Genomic DNA, 17444 nt, shown 5'->3' on the forward strand with positions numbered 1-17444 from the left:
CAGTCGCAGCCTTTGCGTCACTATTCCCCGCATCAGTTCTTTGATTGTTTCTTTCACCGCATTAAAACATCACACACCAGCAACCACGCACTACCAGGAAACACGGCGAAGTGAGGTAACTGCTAAAGGCTATGGCTTGTCCTGAAGTCATTTTGTAGACTTTGTGTGAGGCGTTTATCGCTGTTTGACTGTAGCAGATAACGAGCCTGCTGCGATGCAGGCGACAGTTAGAAATGGTGCAGTGCCAGTGCGGAGCTAGCAGGCTAACCTCAGTTAGCCGGAGGAGGAACGATGCTCAGTTAGCTTCTATCAACTGGTCATTTCATCCCCTGATACTGTCTTTTCACCGATTTATTAATTAATAATAGTGAGAGCTGTTGTGTCTGGAACAAAAATATGAATATCAAGTTGGTCTAACCTGTAGCTCCTAACGTTTAAGCCTCGTGTTTCTCTAATTATTAACCTTGTCTTGTTTGTCAGACCTCCAGTTTTAAAGTAACTGAATTTAATGCTAACCTTCATGAAAGTGATAAGAGAGACAGATAATATTCGTTTGCTTTGATTAACAAAAAAGTTTGTAAGTTTCCGTTTTATTTTTATAAACCCCCCTTTTACGCTGTGCAGCTGTTTTCCACATTAACTGTTTGGATTCAAGCATTTTCTTTTGTAGATAAAGCTACAACAGCACATTGGCAATATGATTTATTATTTAAAAAATATTTCAGGCAATTTGAAATCAGGTGGAGCCCGGAGTCTTGATTTAGTATGCCATCTAAATTCATAGCAAAATTTTGACGCTTTGGGACAATATTTGAGTCTCCCAAAATGTATTACATTCCTTTCACCCGCTTCTTTCGTTTTCCTTGTTTTATTTTTAAAGCGAGAAATTGATCCGAGCGAGTGTTGTCTCCTACAGCAAGCACCGAGGAGACTATGCCCTGGTTTGTTGTGGAGCAGCAAGGACGTCGCTATAGCTTTTTTAAATTTTTTTTTTTTTTTTTTTTTTAAATCTGACCTCTTCGAACAGAGATGAGGAAGCTTAACCTTTAAACAGTTCCGGTGTGCCTCGTGGTCACGTGACTGGCGACAGAAACCTAAGTTTTCTTCAGAAATGAAATCGAAACTTAACCCTTTTAGTGGAGGACAGTTTCCTTTTTATTACAGTAACAACCCCGCGGATTTTCCCTTCATCATCGCCGTGTAACAGTGTACTAACGCATCTTGCAGCAGGCCTTATAAGCGCGCAAACCTCTCCGGTGTTCATCTTTGTGCTGCGATTAGGACCTGATCACCCAAAACCGGAAGACCCTGCATTTTGGACAACACCTTCAGCACTACATAGATTTGTGATTATTTTTTTTCACCCATTCTACCACGGGTTCCGTCTTTATTCTTACATTAATCTGTAACGTTTATTTTATTGTTATAATTATTATTATTACCTTATTTACATGGGATCGAGTCTTGGATTAGTCGCCTTTAGGAATCTGCAAAAGTAAGGGCGCTTTTTACTACTTCTATTTACTTTTTCAGCGCTGCCACTTTCATTTGAACTACTGTAGGTGAGAACTGTTAAAGTCAGTGTGTTATAATGCCTCTGATGATGCTGTAAGACTCCACGGGCCCTTTCCTGCTTGTAAATATAGCATATTGCGTGCACATGTGGAGGTGTGTGCGCTAAATCTAGAGACTTCATTTCTGACATAATCAGGAAACAGAGGGCACAAAGCTTAGTGATGATAGAAGAGGGTGACTCTCAATGTCAGGAGGTGTTTTGTCTTTAATGGGTTTTTTGGTTTGTTTTTTGTATTAAATAGTGTTCTCAATCAGTTGTCAGATGCACAGTCTTGTCTACATCTCTGTCTAGGCTAACAACAAAGGAGAGTGTAGTGAACGCAGATTCTGAAAAACACAGTTGTTATTTTGGTTGTCAAATGTTGCCTTGCATCAGGGTCAAGATGAGTCAGCTTCAGTACTGTTTGGCCCCTCTGCTGCCGGCCCTGTCGGCCCTTATTACAGCGATGAACCAACACTATGGTGTTCTCTGTTAATGCGCTATGTTCGGTCCGCTCAGCTCTCAGCGACATGCCGTTGATGCTGACTGTGCCAGAGGGGATGAAACCTGACTCAGTATTGGGTGTCTCCTTGTTGTCATTCTGCCTGATATAGACATTATTGAGTGTTGTCAGATATGACACTTGAGGAGGAATCAATGTTTGTTTCTCCCATAGAAGGATTTTAAAGTTCTGGGACAGTGTAGGTCAAAATTTCTGTTTCAGATTGCAATTTTTTTTTTAATGTTTTATTTTCATGCATGCTAGAAGAATTACTCTAGCTAGCTCTGTGAAAAATAACATTAAAACCAGAATTGCTAGCTAACTGCTGCAGGTTTTTTTCCCTGTCTGCAGTTTGTTACTGATGACTTTTTAGCCCATGTCCCTCTGTGCCCTTGTCTGTTCTCCTTGTTTGCATCAGTCTCACTTTCCCTCTCTGCTTCGGCTTCAGATCCAGCGATAATTTCTAAGGCCAGAAATAATACAGAATAGTTGCAACAAGGTCTGCATTATTTATCAGCTTCCTTTTTAACCGGGGTTTGGTTTCAGTGTGACTGGAAGAGATAGTATGTCACCCTGCAGTATCCTTGTAGACTGAATAGTTATGATAATCTGATGATATATGCAGCACTCCCAGCTTGTCGTCTCCACATTTCCTCCAACCTTCCATATTGACCACATTTTGAGTAATCCTCTGTGTTGTTTGCTGCTGTATTTTAAGAAAGCAGTGGCATAGACAGTTGCTTAAAACCCTGCTCTTGGAGTTGTTATAGATTTAGTGACTTATCCAAGGACACTTGAGCAGGTTGGAGGGTTGCCAGCACAGTCTGAACTTGTGGTACTGGCTGGAATGACAGTTTTTTTCTTAACCTCCCGACTGCTCCTTAATTTTTAAAAGTTTTCTTCTTTTTTTTTTTTTTCTTCAACAGTTGAGTTATCTTGCTGTTATTTGTCTCAATTTATTGGTATTCTCCTAACTTTGCCCTTTGTTTTTATTTCAGGGTCTCTCAGCATGCAACTGGCCTGCCCTGACTCCTGATCAGGGTATTCTGTTTGCGCTAGAGGACATACACTAATACAGAAGCTGCACAGCCGGCAGCATCGGCCCCCTTCACGCTCAACCCCTGCGCTATGAGCAGAGGTAGAGGAGGGCCTTCCAAAGAACATTACTACAGGCATCCACAACCCCGCGTGCAGGAAAGGGATAACTTCTATAGACCTGGCCCAGGTGTATTCTATCCCAGAGCTGGGCCACAGCAGATCCCACATCCAAGTTACTACGACGGTCCTACCCACCCTGAAGCACACATACAGCCCTCATCTCCCCTAATCCCTTCTACCCCCCCTACACCAAGCCACATTAAAGTGGTCCCAAACTCTGTCACCCATAATAGCTTGTACAGCCCGAATCACGGTGCAGGTCCAAGCCCTAATTCCTTTTATGACAAACAAAGAGAATTCCTGACAGGGCGGATCTCTGAGGCTCCACAGTTTAGAGCCACTGTGAGTGGAGGAGGAGGAGGAGGAGGATTTGTACCCAACAGGTCACATAGTACTTTATACCAGCCTCAGTCAGGATACTGTAGACATCCAAACAGCAGCCCTAGTGGTAGAGGGGCTAGCCAAGACCGGAGACCATACCGACCTGGTGCAGGAGCTTCAAGAGGTAACCTAGCACCTCGACATTTGAATCAAAACCAGTTCCAAGGTAAAAACCATAACCAACACTCCAGTAGACAATGGCGCACCCAAACAGATTCACTCTGTGACCAGTTTCAGGGTTTGTTGCTCAAAGACAGGCCCAACAGAGGAGGAGAAAGGTTTGACAAACATTCTTCATCCAGCAGCACAGGAAATTTAAGTTTTTGTAAACCTAACATCACTCTCACAACTCAAATACAGGGCGAGGTACATGAGGCTTTGGCTGCGTTGAAGCCAAGTGAAAGTATTTCTGCTAAAGTGTTAGCCAGAAAACTGCATCTTCCCAAAAAGGTAGTCAACAAGGCTCTGTACTCTTTGGAACACTTACAGAAAGCTTCCAAGCAAGGATTAACCCCTCCTGAGTGGACACTATACAGAGAACCTCTCAGAGTCGAGGAAGACCAAAGCACAAAGTATCACGTACAAAATCAACCTCCATATTTGTTAGCCAGTTCAGAACCCCCACAAAAACCTGAAGAAAAGGTTGAAACAGAAACCGAAGAGGAAGTCCAGGCCAAAGAAGAGGACTCTGACACAGAATCAAGTTCTTCATATTCCTCCTCTTTAGAGTTTTCTGACTCTGAAGATTCCCAGTCATCAGCAAAAGGTCAACACCACAAGAAGCAACATCCCAGCACTTCCAGCTCTCCTGATCAGGACATTAAAGGTGCTGTGATGGCAGAACAGAAGGAACAGATTTTTAAATACCTTCTTCAATCAAGGGAGGCAACAGCTCTTAACATAGCGAAAAATATTGGACTCAAGACTGCTAAGCAGGTCAATTCTACTCTGTACGCCCTAGAAAAGCAAGGTGAAGTCGTTAGGAATGTTGAAGTCAACCCTCCAACATGGGAGCTCTCCACCCACCGCCGAGAGAGAATGGAGAGGAGTCTCAAAGCTGCACAGAGCAACCCGGCTGTCCTGGTTAAGATGGAAGTAGAAGAGGAGGAAGTGAGTGCCATCTTTTCCCCATCACCGCTACCACCATTACCAGGCCTTGAGGTACTTACGGGGGGTTGGATACCAGACCAAATTCTTAGTGAAGCGGTAGGTATAGTTAGAGTTTTTGCTTTATACATTTTGATTTGTTTAATTATAAATGGCTTTGGGTTTTCACTCAGCTGCAGGAGAAGAAGTGAGGCAGAGTAGTTCAGGGGGCAGTGACCAATACACCTGCCTTGATTTTGCCAATCAGCCAGCTGTGACCAGATGGCATAAACCAGCCACCCTTCTTATTTCCCCTAAAATTTTATTTAGTTATTTATTTTGTGCATCTGTGTCACACCAGAGATTCAAGCAGAGGAGGCAAAGCAACAGGCGTTTAATCAGATTTGAAATCTTTGCCTCAGAGCCTCTTTCCAAAACAAGATTGGTTCAGTTTGATGTTGGACTCAACTTGTGTTTTTATTCTACCTGAATCCCTGCTGTATTTTATGATCTCAGATTTAGGGCCAAGTTTAATTAAATTCACAGCATGGCGCACTGTGACAAGCCATACTCTTTTCTAATCACACACAAAGAAACAGTGAAGAGCACAAAGTTTGATCATCTAACTGGAACAAATTGTGAAGAAAAAGGACAAGTTGTGTAAAGAGTCCGCCTTCTAGCGTTGCTTGTCTTTTCCAGCTACGCCTCTTTTATACACTGAAGGTAAAAACACTTGATCCAAACCTGTGCATCCTCCATTAGAGCTCTTCTGGCAAGCCTCTTCTTTCCTCTGTCCTCCAGTTGGGTTTTGGGAATTGTGACACCCTTCAGCATAGTGTACTGAGATTGATTTCCAGGTCACCGTCGAGAGGACAGAGAAGACGAGAAGGAACAAATTAGTGAAATAAGAAAAGCCTTAGGACTCCACAGCTGGGTTGTGGGCTGAGCCAGACTTTTTCTCCGAGTTATTGTTTGGAGTCCAGTGTGATTCACCCTGCCAGGCAGGCTCCACCTGAGTGCACAGGGTTTTGATTTATTCTGCATTTGTCCGTGCAAAGTGACAATAAAAGTGTGTTTGCAGCTCAGCATGGTCCCTGGCTTTGCCTGCACTAAGGTGAATCCATCTGTAGTGTAGGTCTGCTACATATAGAACAATACAAAGATTCCTTGAAATGTGGCGGCTAAATGAAAATCAAACCATAACTTAAAAATAATAAATTTGAAACTCTTTCAGCTAAATAGGTCAAGCTCAATGGATAACAAATTCTAGGTATTAAAGATATTTCCCCAGTAAAACACAGCATGCATTCTGAAAAGATTAAAATAGTAGCTTGACATTTTGAGACATAAGCTTATTCGCTCATTTCCCCATTTCCAGCCTTTATACTAAGCCAAATCAACCATCTGTGGATTTATCCAACAAACATAAAAGCAGTGTCAATCTTTCTTTCTAATTCTCTTCCAAATGTTGAACTATTGCTCTGAGAGACACTTTGCTGAAAATGTGAACTTTTTATTAATCGCATTTAGATAAGACTTGAAGATCTACCCTGCCTATATTAACCCTTTTACCTCAATTTTCCCTTTCCATCTCGTTCCTCCTTTTAGCCCCTTTCCTCTGCCTCATGTAAAAGCGAAAACGCCAATGAAGGACAGTGGTCCACTGATGACATCCCTGAATTCCTCAATGCTATTCGCAGAGAGACGGATGCTGAAAAAAAGGCATCCGAGAAAACCAATGCCATGGGGACTGTAGCTGTCTCAGTGGCTGCCCCGCCTCCCCAGAATCTGTGGGCTAAGTTACAGGAGGTAAGGTTGAAGAACCCTGTGAGCGGTCTCATGGAGTATGCCCAGTATCTGGGCCAGAACTGCGAGTTCCTGCTGCTGGACCAGTCAGGACCCTCCCACGATCCTAGGTTAGTGAAATGATCCACATACACCAGGCTTTGTAAATGCTATTATGGCACTTACTGGTTTGTTACGGCTAATCACTGACTCAGGTTTTAGTGCCACAATAATTACTTTACCAAGTTTAACTCATAAAATATCGCAATTAATAGTGACAGTCCTGCTGTGTTACGAGGATTTTCACGAGCTCATTAATTCAGTTAGGTTCAGTTTTGTTTATATGGCTCGAAATCACAACAACAGTCACAACAAGGTGCTTTATATTGTAAGTTAGTGTCTCTTCAGTAATACAGAGAAAACCCCAACAATAAAATGTGCCTTTTGAGCGAGCACTTGGCGACAGTGGGAAGGATAAACTCCCTTTTAACAGGAGGAAACCTCAAGAGCATAACCACGCTTAGGGAGGGGGAGTCATCAGCTGCAACCCCTTGGGGGTGATGGGAGGAAGACAGAACAAAAGACATGCTGTGGAAGAGAGCCCGAAATTAGTAATAACTAGTGATTAAATGCAGGGAGGTTTATAAACATGTAGTGAGTAAAAAAAGAAGAATGAACAAAAAAAAACACTCAGTGCATCATGGGAAACCCCAAGAAGCCTAGACCTATTGCAGTCCCACTAAGGAAGGATTCAGGGTCACCTGATCCAGCCCAAACTATATGCTTTATCAAAAAGGAAATGAAATGAGAAATATGCTCTCTTTCTTCCGTTTTCTTTTGTACGGAAATTGTTCTACACCGATAAGACTTAACCGATACAGAGGGTAAATCCTATCATTTTTTCATTATGTGATACTTTTGTTTTTACACCTACACAGATCTGTGTGTTCAGAGTCTATAAGAAATAGATCTGCCGAAGTGAAATCGAACTAAAAATGTAAATTACTTTGCTTGTTAGTCAACGTAGGAATCTTGGTAAATTTTTCTTGAATTAATCATATTTGCAGATACTTGTGTCACATCTGTATTTGCTTTTTTGCGTCTGTTAGATTTCGTATGCAGGTGATGCTCAACGGGAGGCTGTTTCCTGTCGCGGAAGCTTCTAGTAAGAAAGTTGCAAAAAAGGATGCTGCTGCAGCCACACTGCGAATCCTTGTCAAAGAGATGCAAGGGGGGACGTGCACCGCCGATGAGGAAAATACTGGCAATGTGGACCAGGTGATGGAGCTACCTCCAGACACCAGCGTAAGTTCTTTTGTAATCTGTGAAAATACGACCCCTTATGCATTTTAAGAAATGAAATCACATTTAGTCACAGCACGCTTTAACTAATTGCCTGTGACTGGTCAGACTTTCGTCAATTGAGAGTGTTGAATTTATTCACCAGGGCATGAACTGTAAACAGAAGTCTAATTACCTGTGCTGGCTAAAACTGTGTCCATAGCCGTTATCTAATGTTGGAGACCAATTAAAAACTGTGTCTGAGAAGTGCCGTAAATTATAGTTGGCATTTTTGTTTACTCTCTCCACAAGGGGCCTGCTGAAAGCACAGGGGGGATTTTGGGGTCTGGCGGTGTGGAAGGGACGGCAGAGGGACCTCGCCAACCCCTGTCCCGCTCTCTGCCTGGTGGCAAGAATCCGGTGTCTGTCCTTATGGAGTACAGCCAGCGCAGTGGGAAGCCCATCGAGTTCATCAACACTGGACAGGCGGGTCCACCGCATGATCCAAGGTACTGACTCATTCACTTCCCTTTGAATCTGTTTGGATGTTCTTCTCCACACTGCATGCTCATAGGTTGAGTTTCTCTCTGTGGTCATACTTTTCTGCCTCAGAGCAGCAGCTGTTCAATATCTCTCAGTACTGTAGTCATCTGACAAAGGCACAAAAACGTCTTTGTTCAGTTGATGGCCGAGTCAGACAAACAGTATAAACTTGTGTTTTCTTGCCATCACTTTCCAGAAAACACGATCACTACTCTTGATCATGATCTTAGTACAGGCTCCAGTTTCATTGTGATCATGGTGCATCTGTTCAGGCTTTGTAAATGTGGAGTTATGAATCTGATCTCAGTTATAATCCTTTCGTTTCCCTTTCTCTGTTCTGGGCTCAGGTTCATGTACAGGGTGAAGGTGGGAGAGAGCTTGTTTGCAGAGGCCTCAGCTCCAAACAAGAAGGCAGCTCGCCAGCTGGCAGCAGAGGAGGCTGTCAAAGAATTAATGGCTGATGGGAAACTGCAGCTCAACAAGGTGTTTAATGAGTAACCAAGAATAGATGGGGATTGCATATTCCTAAAATTAAAGGGATAATTGATTTCTTGGGCATAAAGAAATTATTTTTGTCACATCTGTCACAAAGCTCTTTTCTTTACTGTTCACATCTTTCTTTTGCATCACCGCCTCACCCATCTGTCTTCTCCAGCCTCAGTTGCCCCTGGGTCCTTCCAGTGGCAGTGACGAGAGTTTTTCTGGGGCAACATGCCCCAGTTTACCTCCACTTACTGCAGATGAGTTGCGAGCAGCCCACGAGGCAGGGGTCGGGGACCTCATCAACCACCTGAACAACAATGCAGTGTCGGGTCTTCTGGAGTATGCCAGAGCCCGTGGCTTTGCTGCCGAGATCCGCCTTGTGGGCCAGTCTGGACCGCCACATGACCCTAAGTATGTTAGACCATGATGCAACCAAACCCACAGACCAGGAGTTCTACTACTGTCTGGGCTGCCACATACTTGTAAAAGGAATATTTTATGTAGATTTTCGAATAATTTAAACATTTCTTTTTTTGCCTCGCTTTCCAGGATCTTTGGTGTGTTGCAATAGCAACTCATGCTATGAGGGAATTATTAGAATAGATATTTGTGTTTATTTCTTTGTTAAAACAGCTGGGGTTTCCATGCAATCACGGGAGGGGGGGGACCAAGAAAAATCCTCTGCTTATCTTACTTTTTGCCCATCTTCTCAGGTTCACCTACCAGGCCAAGCTCGGCGGACGCTGGTTCCCTCCCGTCTGTGCGTCCAACAAGAAGCAGGGAAAGCAGGAAGCAGCTGATGCTGCACTGCGCGTTCTGATTGGAGAAGCTGAGAGAGCAGCCCGCACTGGGGAGCTTACACCAGCTGAGGTACTGACTATTCAATGAATTCACGCATTTCATCTTAAAAGTTAAAAGTGCAGCAGCTTTAAAAGAGCTTTCCGTGGCTCAGCGTGGGATTACAGCTGAACATAATGGAATGAAAGAGTAGAGCATAGCAACAGGTTCTGCTTAGCTTGATTACTTGTGCTGAAAGATTAAGCTCAAAGTAATCTACAGTAAATGCTTGAAGGATAATCAACTAACCACTTCACTTGCTCTCCTGAGAAAATAATATCAGAAAATGTCTTCATGTACATTTAAAATGTATAACCTCCTTCAAGACAAAAGCAGTCTATGGTAAAGTGCTTCACAATAAAGAACACAACACAAATGTGTAAGGAAGTGACACGTCTGTATAGACAGCATACTAAAACATGCAGTTTGTTATATTCTCCTGTTTTAGTTTCACATTTTTGTCCAATTCATATTCAGAGAATCCTGAATGTTGAATAATAATGTCTTAAATAATGCTTCCTGTCTTTCTTTCATTTGCATGTTTTTGTACTCCCCTCTGCTAGTTACCAGTGAGCGGCAGCACACTGCATGATCAGATAGCAATGTTGAGTCACCAGCGCTTCAACGCTCTGACCACACGGATCCAGCACTGCCTTCTGGGACGCAAGATTCTGGCCACGATCATCATGAGGAGGGGGGAGGGCCTGGGGACTGTTGTCAGCCTTGGAACTGGTACATCCATTACCTTTAGCGTATAACATATGAAATGACCAAAGTAGTAAAAAATTTTAATTGTGGAGCACTGTGGGGGTGGATGGGGGGGATTGCCCCTGCATTTTTCCACGATGTTTAGTTTTGTGGATTTCTGCGCTTAGAGGTATGTACTGTCACAAAGCTGAAGCAACTAGGTCACCGCTGAACCGAGAGGCGCCGCATTGTCGTGTTTTTTTGACATTGAATTTGTCTTTTTTCCCTCTCCCTCTCTCATTCTTGTTGTCAGGAAATCGCTGTGTTAAAGGGGAGGAGCTGAGCCTTAAAGGAGAGACTGTTAATGACTGCCATGCAGAAATCATCTCCAGAAGAGGATTTATTCGGTAGAAATTGATATCTTGCTTCTTTATCAGTGTTTCTCCTACACTTCTAAAAATACCCCCCTCTCCCTGAAACGGCGTCTGTGGGACATTATAAGTCTAGCTCACCTTCTCCTTTCCTCTCAGGTTTCTGTACAGTGAGCTGCTCAAGCACTATGAAGGTGCAGACGATAGTATATTTGAACCGGCGGAGAATAACAAACTACGGATCAAATCTGACATCACCTTTCACCTCTACATTAGGTGGGAGTATGAGATGTTTTCTTTCTCTTTCTTCACTCCCCCCAAGCCTTCACTTTCACACATCAGTGTTTCCTGTTTAGCTCTGTGAGGTCTCATCTCCTAAACTGCAGGTTGCTTGGCTGTGCATCATAGCAATACCTTATCTCTCTCCTTTTTCTCTCATCCTTAGTACGGCACCGTGTGGGGACGGTGCTCTGTTTGATAAGTCATGCAGTGAGGCGGGGGATGAAGCTCAAGGCCACCAGCCTCTATTTGAGAATGCTAAGCAGGGCAAGCTTCGCACTAAAGTGGAGAATGGTGAGGCACGATACTGAAGGAGAAATTGGCTTTTATGTACATGATCTGTCATGAAATGTAGATGAAAGCAAATGATACCACATCCCGGTTTGTAAGCAAGAGTGTGCTGTTGGTCTTTGCCAGGTGAGGGCACCATCCCTGTGGAGTCAAGTGCCATTGTACCCACCTGGGATGGCATCCAGCACGGTGAAAGGCTGAGGACAATGAGCTGCAGTGATAAGATCCTGCGCTGGAATGTGATAGGCCTACAGGGGGCACTGCTTACCCATTTCCTGGATCCCATCTACCTGAAGTCCATCACACTTGGTAAAATATAAAGATTTCTTTGTGCAGATAAGAGTCAGTGAAAAATGGTGGACTCCCATTGCATTGGTTCTGGACTTGGATACCAGTTTTACAGCATGCCTTTGCGTCTCTTATCCAACAGGCTATTTGTACAGCCACGGTCACCTGACACGCGCCGTTTGCTGTCGGTTGGCCAGAGACGGCGAGGCTTTCACGCAAAGTCTCCCCGCTTCCTTCAAGCTGAACCACCCTGAGGTAACCGCACAGGTTTTTGGCAAGGTCACACTTGGAACATTAATCATGAACATTAAGTTTATTCTCACTAAATCCATCAAGCTGCCAACAATCCTATTTGTGCCTGCACAGCTTTCTTTTTTTTTATTGCTCATATTATTTTAAATTTGGCTCATCCATCAATTAACAAAAAGCCAGCAGGTTGCTGTTGTAACACCAAGAGAAAAGGAAGAAATATTGCAGCTGCCACACTTTCAGTTTTTTCTTTTTTTGAGCCTTTTTTTTTCTTAACATTTTCTTGGTTTGTCATTTAGTTTGACACTAATCAACACAGTGTGACGCCTCTGACACATCAGTGATGCACGTGTTACTCATCTAATTAAAGAACTGCTAATTTACAAAATGTGCTCTCTCTCCCCATCCCTTCTCCCACACCACCTGGTTGGACTTGTAGGTCGGCAGGGTGAGTGTGTATGACTCCACACGTCACACAGGCAAGACCAAGGAGTCCAGTGTGAACTGGAGCTTTCCAGACCAGCACAGTGTTGAAGTGCTTGACGGGACCAAAGGAAAAGTAGATGGGTATGTAGCATGTAGGGACTGACATGTATTATCTTTACTGAATTTTTGTTTTCTTTTTTATTATTAATAGTAAGAATTGTGAGTTGAGTCTAAATCTACAATTGACATTACATTCAACAGCTTCAAGACTTATTGTATTATCCTTTTTGATCTTTATTTTCTTTAGTATAGATTATGTTTGTACATATAGCTGTTGGAGGCAAAATGCAAGTAGTTGCAACAACCAACTCATTGCCTAGTGGTTTAGGATGTTGCATACTCAACCTCTGGGTGATCAGTTTACTCACAAGGTGTTTGTACAGGTTGTATGATGGGAGGAAGCATGTCACAGTCTTGGACTAACTGCAGTCAGTCTCAGACAAACTAGTGAAAGCATGCAAATTATTGCTGTCTAACTGATCCAACACACTGCATCAATTGGAGTCAGACTGCGTTGAGTCAACTTCTCTGCAAAGCATCACTTTGCAACTGTTCAGGTTACATTCCAGTGTAAAAGCAATCAGAGCACCTGTGTCATTTTACAGTTGAATGGTCGTCCTACAGCAACTACGTCACTATTTGTGGAGGAATTTCTGGATTTCTGTTCCATGTGTAAGATTTGCACTCTGCGTATAAGTAGATAATGTCAATTATCAGTACATAGAAACAACAGATTTGCAGTTTTTGCTGATTTATTACAGTTAATCATCATGGTATTACAAACAGAGTTCATGCAGTTGCCAACTTGACCACATTCAGTCACAGACTGATAGCAGACTGACTCAATCTTCCTTAACCACAGTCACTTGAAGACAGCAGATGATGGCGAGGAGTCGCAGACCTGGTCCCTGTCATTAAAGAAACCGTTTTAAATGGCCTGTATTTGTATATGCAAGAGGAGTCCAACATTGTTGCACATGGTTGCAGTAATGTTGGTCACGCTGAGGTGTACAGCCACTGCTTTTCCTAGTGTGACTTTTGCATAACAAGGAAAAAGAAGTCAGACATTCTGATTTTAAATTGGATCACTTAATAGCTCCCAAAATGCTTTGTTGCTATCTTGAGCTGTTGTTCAGTGTGGGCCACATAAAGCTTTGAAAAGAAGTGTCTTGATGCATGCTCAATAATTCAGATAAAGGAATCCAACCAAGTTAATTCGGTTCATGTGGACCTACATTTTCAGTAGCAGAAATGTTTTATCGCTCATCCAGGTAACCACTACAGTCTCAGGAAATGTCTGGTGAGACTTCTTCAGCCTCACTGGACATTTGTGACATCGCTCATCCAAGTGACAGGAAGTCACTTGGATGAGCGATGAAACGTTTCTCCCACTGAAAACGTTGCATCCAGATGAACTGAATTAACTTTAGGGGATTTGAATGGATGCTGACACCCACTCTGGGGGAAACACTGAAGCAGGTTGTGATAATTCAGTTTCAGTTTGTGGAGTTTTTTCCCCTTATTTATCTTTATAACGTCTTCCCACACCCTCCTATACCACATTAGTAATAAAAACTCTTTACAAAACACCATAAACTGAAAGCTGTTTGCAGATTTTTTGCTTCATTGAATTTTAATTAAGCGAGTCAAAACAGAGCAGCAGGGAGCGAAGTAAGCTAAATAAGAAACACTGCATGATCTGAGGAAACACTTTGTCATGCCAGCCTGCCAGACAAACCATAATGCTTTTCCTGTCACACTTGTTTTGCATTTTTTTAAAACACTTTGCTAATGTCTTTTTTGTCCAGGACCAAACTGGCCGTGTCCCGCGTGTCCAAGTCCAATCTATTCCATCTTTTCCGCTCCCTGTGCCAGCGAAGCGGTCGCACTGACCTCCTCTCCCTGCCCTCCTACGCTCAGGCAAAGATGTCTGCTGTGTCCTTCCAGCAAGCCAAGCAACAGTTTTTCCAAGCTCTCAGCGCCCACGGCTACGGAGCCTGGATCGGAAAACCCCTGGAAGAAAAGAGCTTCGAGGCTGGGGAGGGAAACGGGAACAATGGGGCACCTGTGGGAAACAGCAACAATGTAGGAGCAGTGGAGGCGTAGAACTGTTGTGTCGAGTGCTTCATAAAATAATACCACTGGGTGCAGGGAGAAAAGCTCAAAGTGCAAACGGGTTAAAGACAAAAGGATAATCAAACAATGTGACGACGCTAGTGCCCCAAACTATGGAAAGACTAAAGAGAGAGTGAAAGAAAGGGACACAAGAAGTGAGTGGAATAGGTCAAGGAGGGCAAACCCTAAAGGATGAGTGAGTCCACAGCTGACAAGACAGAGCTCCGCGGGGTGTACAGAATATTGTAGACACTACATGCAAAAGAATTAGTCTGAAGTCAGTAAACCAACATGGCAGGCACTGCTCGGAAGCTCAGACAGCTTCAGTTTTTCTTTGTCACCGTTTGGCATTTGTGGTTCTTGCTTTCCTATTGTACTACTCGATGTTCCCGTTGCAAATGTCTGCACCCAAATCACTTGTTTTCTCTGCAGAGGAGAGAAACTGCTTATTGGAATTCAGCCTGGTGTGACCAGTGCCATGTAGCAGTGTTTGTAATTGTGATTAATTTACTTTGCAGTGGGAATCTTCTATAATGAAGTATCCCCCCCCCCCCCCCCCCCCCCCCCCCCCCCCCGGTTCATTATGCTTTTATTGTGTTTAATGTGTTTTTTAGGACGAAGAGAAATAATGGGACACCCTCAGCGGGAACTTTTGGGTTGGATTTTTGAAACTGCATTGATTTAATTTTGATGTCAAAAGGAAAATTACAAGAATGTACATAAGCAAATCATTAATGTTCATTGTTCAACATTTCAGTCTTTAATTCCTGTACATGCTTTAAAGTCTTCAGTCAGACTTATTTTTAGTTAAACATGCTGATCGTACGTCTGCTGGCTGTTGTTGCAGTTTTTTGTCTTTTTTCCTTGCGTTTTGAGTATTTCTCTTCCTCCTGAGCTCCTGACCCTCTTCTGTCAAAGTGTTCATCAGTAGCTGGGTGTGTTTTTAAATCCTGGGAAGCCTCACGTGTCCTGCCTGTGGGGAAAGCCACCTTATATTTTTGAAAATATAAATCTAAATACACAAACTTTTGAAGCTCTGGTAAACTGGGTAGTTTTAGTTTTGAAAACTGGGGCTTAAGTTTTGTCTTTGATTTGAGTGTATGATGCTATATGTATATGTGTGTATATATACATACATATACATACGTGTGTGTGTGTGTGTGTGTGTGTGTGTGTGTGTGTGTGTGTGTGTGTGTACATATACATACATATGTACACACACACGTATACACATACATGTATACACATATACATATATATGTATATGTGTATATGTGTATGAACACAAAGATGTACGGTGGGTTCCAAAAGTTTAAGCCTGGTTACAGAAGCTTTTATTTTAATGTGTGGCTGTTTTGTTTTGGGTTTTTATGTTTGTTTGTTTTTTGAAAATTTGAAATACACTTTTAGAAAGATGAGCAGTTTTAAGATTTGAACGAGCTGCTGTTTCCATTAAACAGACCTCGGGTTTTGGGAAGAATTTGGACGCGTCGCCTCATGTCAGAGATGTAATGTGACACAGGATATCTCTCTCAGATGTTTGTGCTTAGTGTCTGATAACTACGGAGGTAAAGCTATGCAAGTCAGCTCTCTGATCCTTCAAACGGTTTGGGGTAGCTTTGATGCATGTATAGAGCCATTGTTTTACTGGAAAATAAATCTCTTTTTTTGTCATTGGTTTTGAAGTTGCCTCTGTAAAAACAAGAGCAGCACCTCCAGTGAATTCTTGTCTTCAGCAGCGAGTTATGCAGCTGTGTATACTTTTTTTTTTTTAAACTCTTGGTAAATTCTGATCTATATTCGCTGCACTGAGCTCTACATGTATGTGAATCACTTAGCTCAAAAACTTAGACTTGTGGGCCCTCACTATGATAAAATGGGCTTTTTGGTTTAACGGTGTATAGCCGGTGTGTCTGTGTGTGTATGTATATGTGCAGGATTAATGAAATTTATTCTTTTTTTTTTTAACAATGACTTTAACAAAAGTTAAAAATAATAAAAAAGTAGCAGTCTGTCATATTTTCATATTTTTCATCTTATTTCTTTGTGGGAGGCCTTGAAAGGCCTGGGGTTTGAAGTGTCTGAATGATACAAGGGCATTTAAAATTTGCAGCTCAGAGCTGCTGTTGAAGTGTTTTATGAGTGCTAAAAAAATTACTTGCAATGCCCTTATTGCTCACTCTTCATCTGTGACTAAGCTGTGGATTACACCTATGCAGAAACAATGAGTGGAGAAGAGAATTTCGAGTGTGAGGACGATGGTAATTTCTACAGCAGGGACTCCTTCCCTCAGGGTGGTGTTTTGATCCAATCTGCCTTCTGATAGCTGCAAAGCCTATTGCAGTGCTCCAAAGGATCAGCAGATGGAAACGTGTGCACACCTTAAGCCTGCGGGTCTGTTTTTGAATGCATGCATCAGGGAAAGCCTACATGAAACCAGCCATGGGTGACCTGATATTCATGGGTGGATGCAAGACAGATCTCTGGGTAGATATGATTTGTGACTTGCAGAGTTTTGATCTGTAATAGTCTTTGCATTCAGCGATACGCCAGCATTAACTGTGTCATTTTCAAAGCTAGAGATGCGCTTATTTTCCACTCATATTTTGTAACAGTGCTTATCTTTTGTGACCAACTGCATTAGACTCGCACTGAGTAGAGAAATAGTGTACCCTGGATTCAACTTGATTGTCAAAAAAATTAACTTGGATATTAGAATATTTGGGGAGAAATTGCATGAGATTTTAGTTATGTGTAAATCATAAAAGCAGATTTTCCTGGTCTTTCACGCTGTTTTAGCAGTGTCATAATAGGATGCAATAACACAGCAAACATTTAAGCAAGCCGTTTAGAGCTGTCGCTCTCTGCAGCATCTCACTGGAGAAAACGTGAGTGGCAGCGATATCACGAGCCAATCAGTGCAGTATTTTTATTACATTTTATTAGATGTGGGTGCACACAAGTTGAATCACGAACACCCTAAGAAAAATGCTTTTTAAAAGTCATTTAAAGGCATGCCCCCCGCTGAGTTTATGTGTACACACAAATCATACTTACACTATCAGTT

General features: G+C 42.6%; 1 protein-coding gene across 4 annotated transcripts; it reads left to right on the plus strand.

Annotated features, from left to right (window-relative positions):
* On the plus strand, positions 1-15543 carry adar (adenosine deaminase RNA specific). Of its 4 annotated transcripts, none has more exons than XM_080895337.1 (16): positions 1-115; positions 3056-4802; positions 6291-6598; positions 7577-7772; positions 8061-8257; positions 8639-8774; positions 8947-9185; positions 9488-9644; positions 10175-10343; positions 10612-10705; positions 10829-10945; positions 11115-11242; positions 11366-11548; positions 11670-11782; positions 12216-12343; positions 14071-15543. In XM_080895337.1, the coding sequence occupies exons 2-16, from the start codon at positions 3186-3188 to the stop codon at positions 14366-14368; spliced, it is 4080 nt and encodes a 1359-aa protein (XP_080751463.1). In that variant the 5' UTR covers positions 1-115; positions 3056-3185; the 3' UTR covers positions 14369-15543. The 4 variants fall into 4 exon arrangements, with proteins under 4 accessions (XP_080751463.1, XP_080751465.1, XP_080751466.1 ...); XM_080895339.1 differs by having other exon boundaries at positions 3056-4757; XM_080895340.1 differs by having other exon boundaries at positions 3056-4706.
* Positions 15544-17444: the final 1901 nt, after the last annotated feature.

This window comes from Rhamphochromis sp. 'chilingali', assembly GCF_963969265.1.
Source record: "Rhamphochromis sp. 'chilingali' genome assembly, chromosome: 11".
Lineage (NCBI taxonomy): Eukaryota > Metazoa > Chordata > Actinopteri > Cichliformes > Cichlidae > Rhamphochromis > Rhamphochromis sp. 'chilingali'.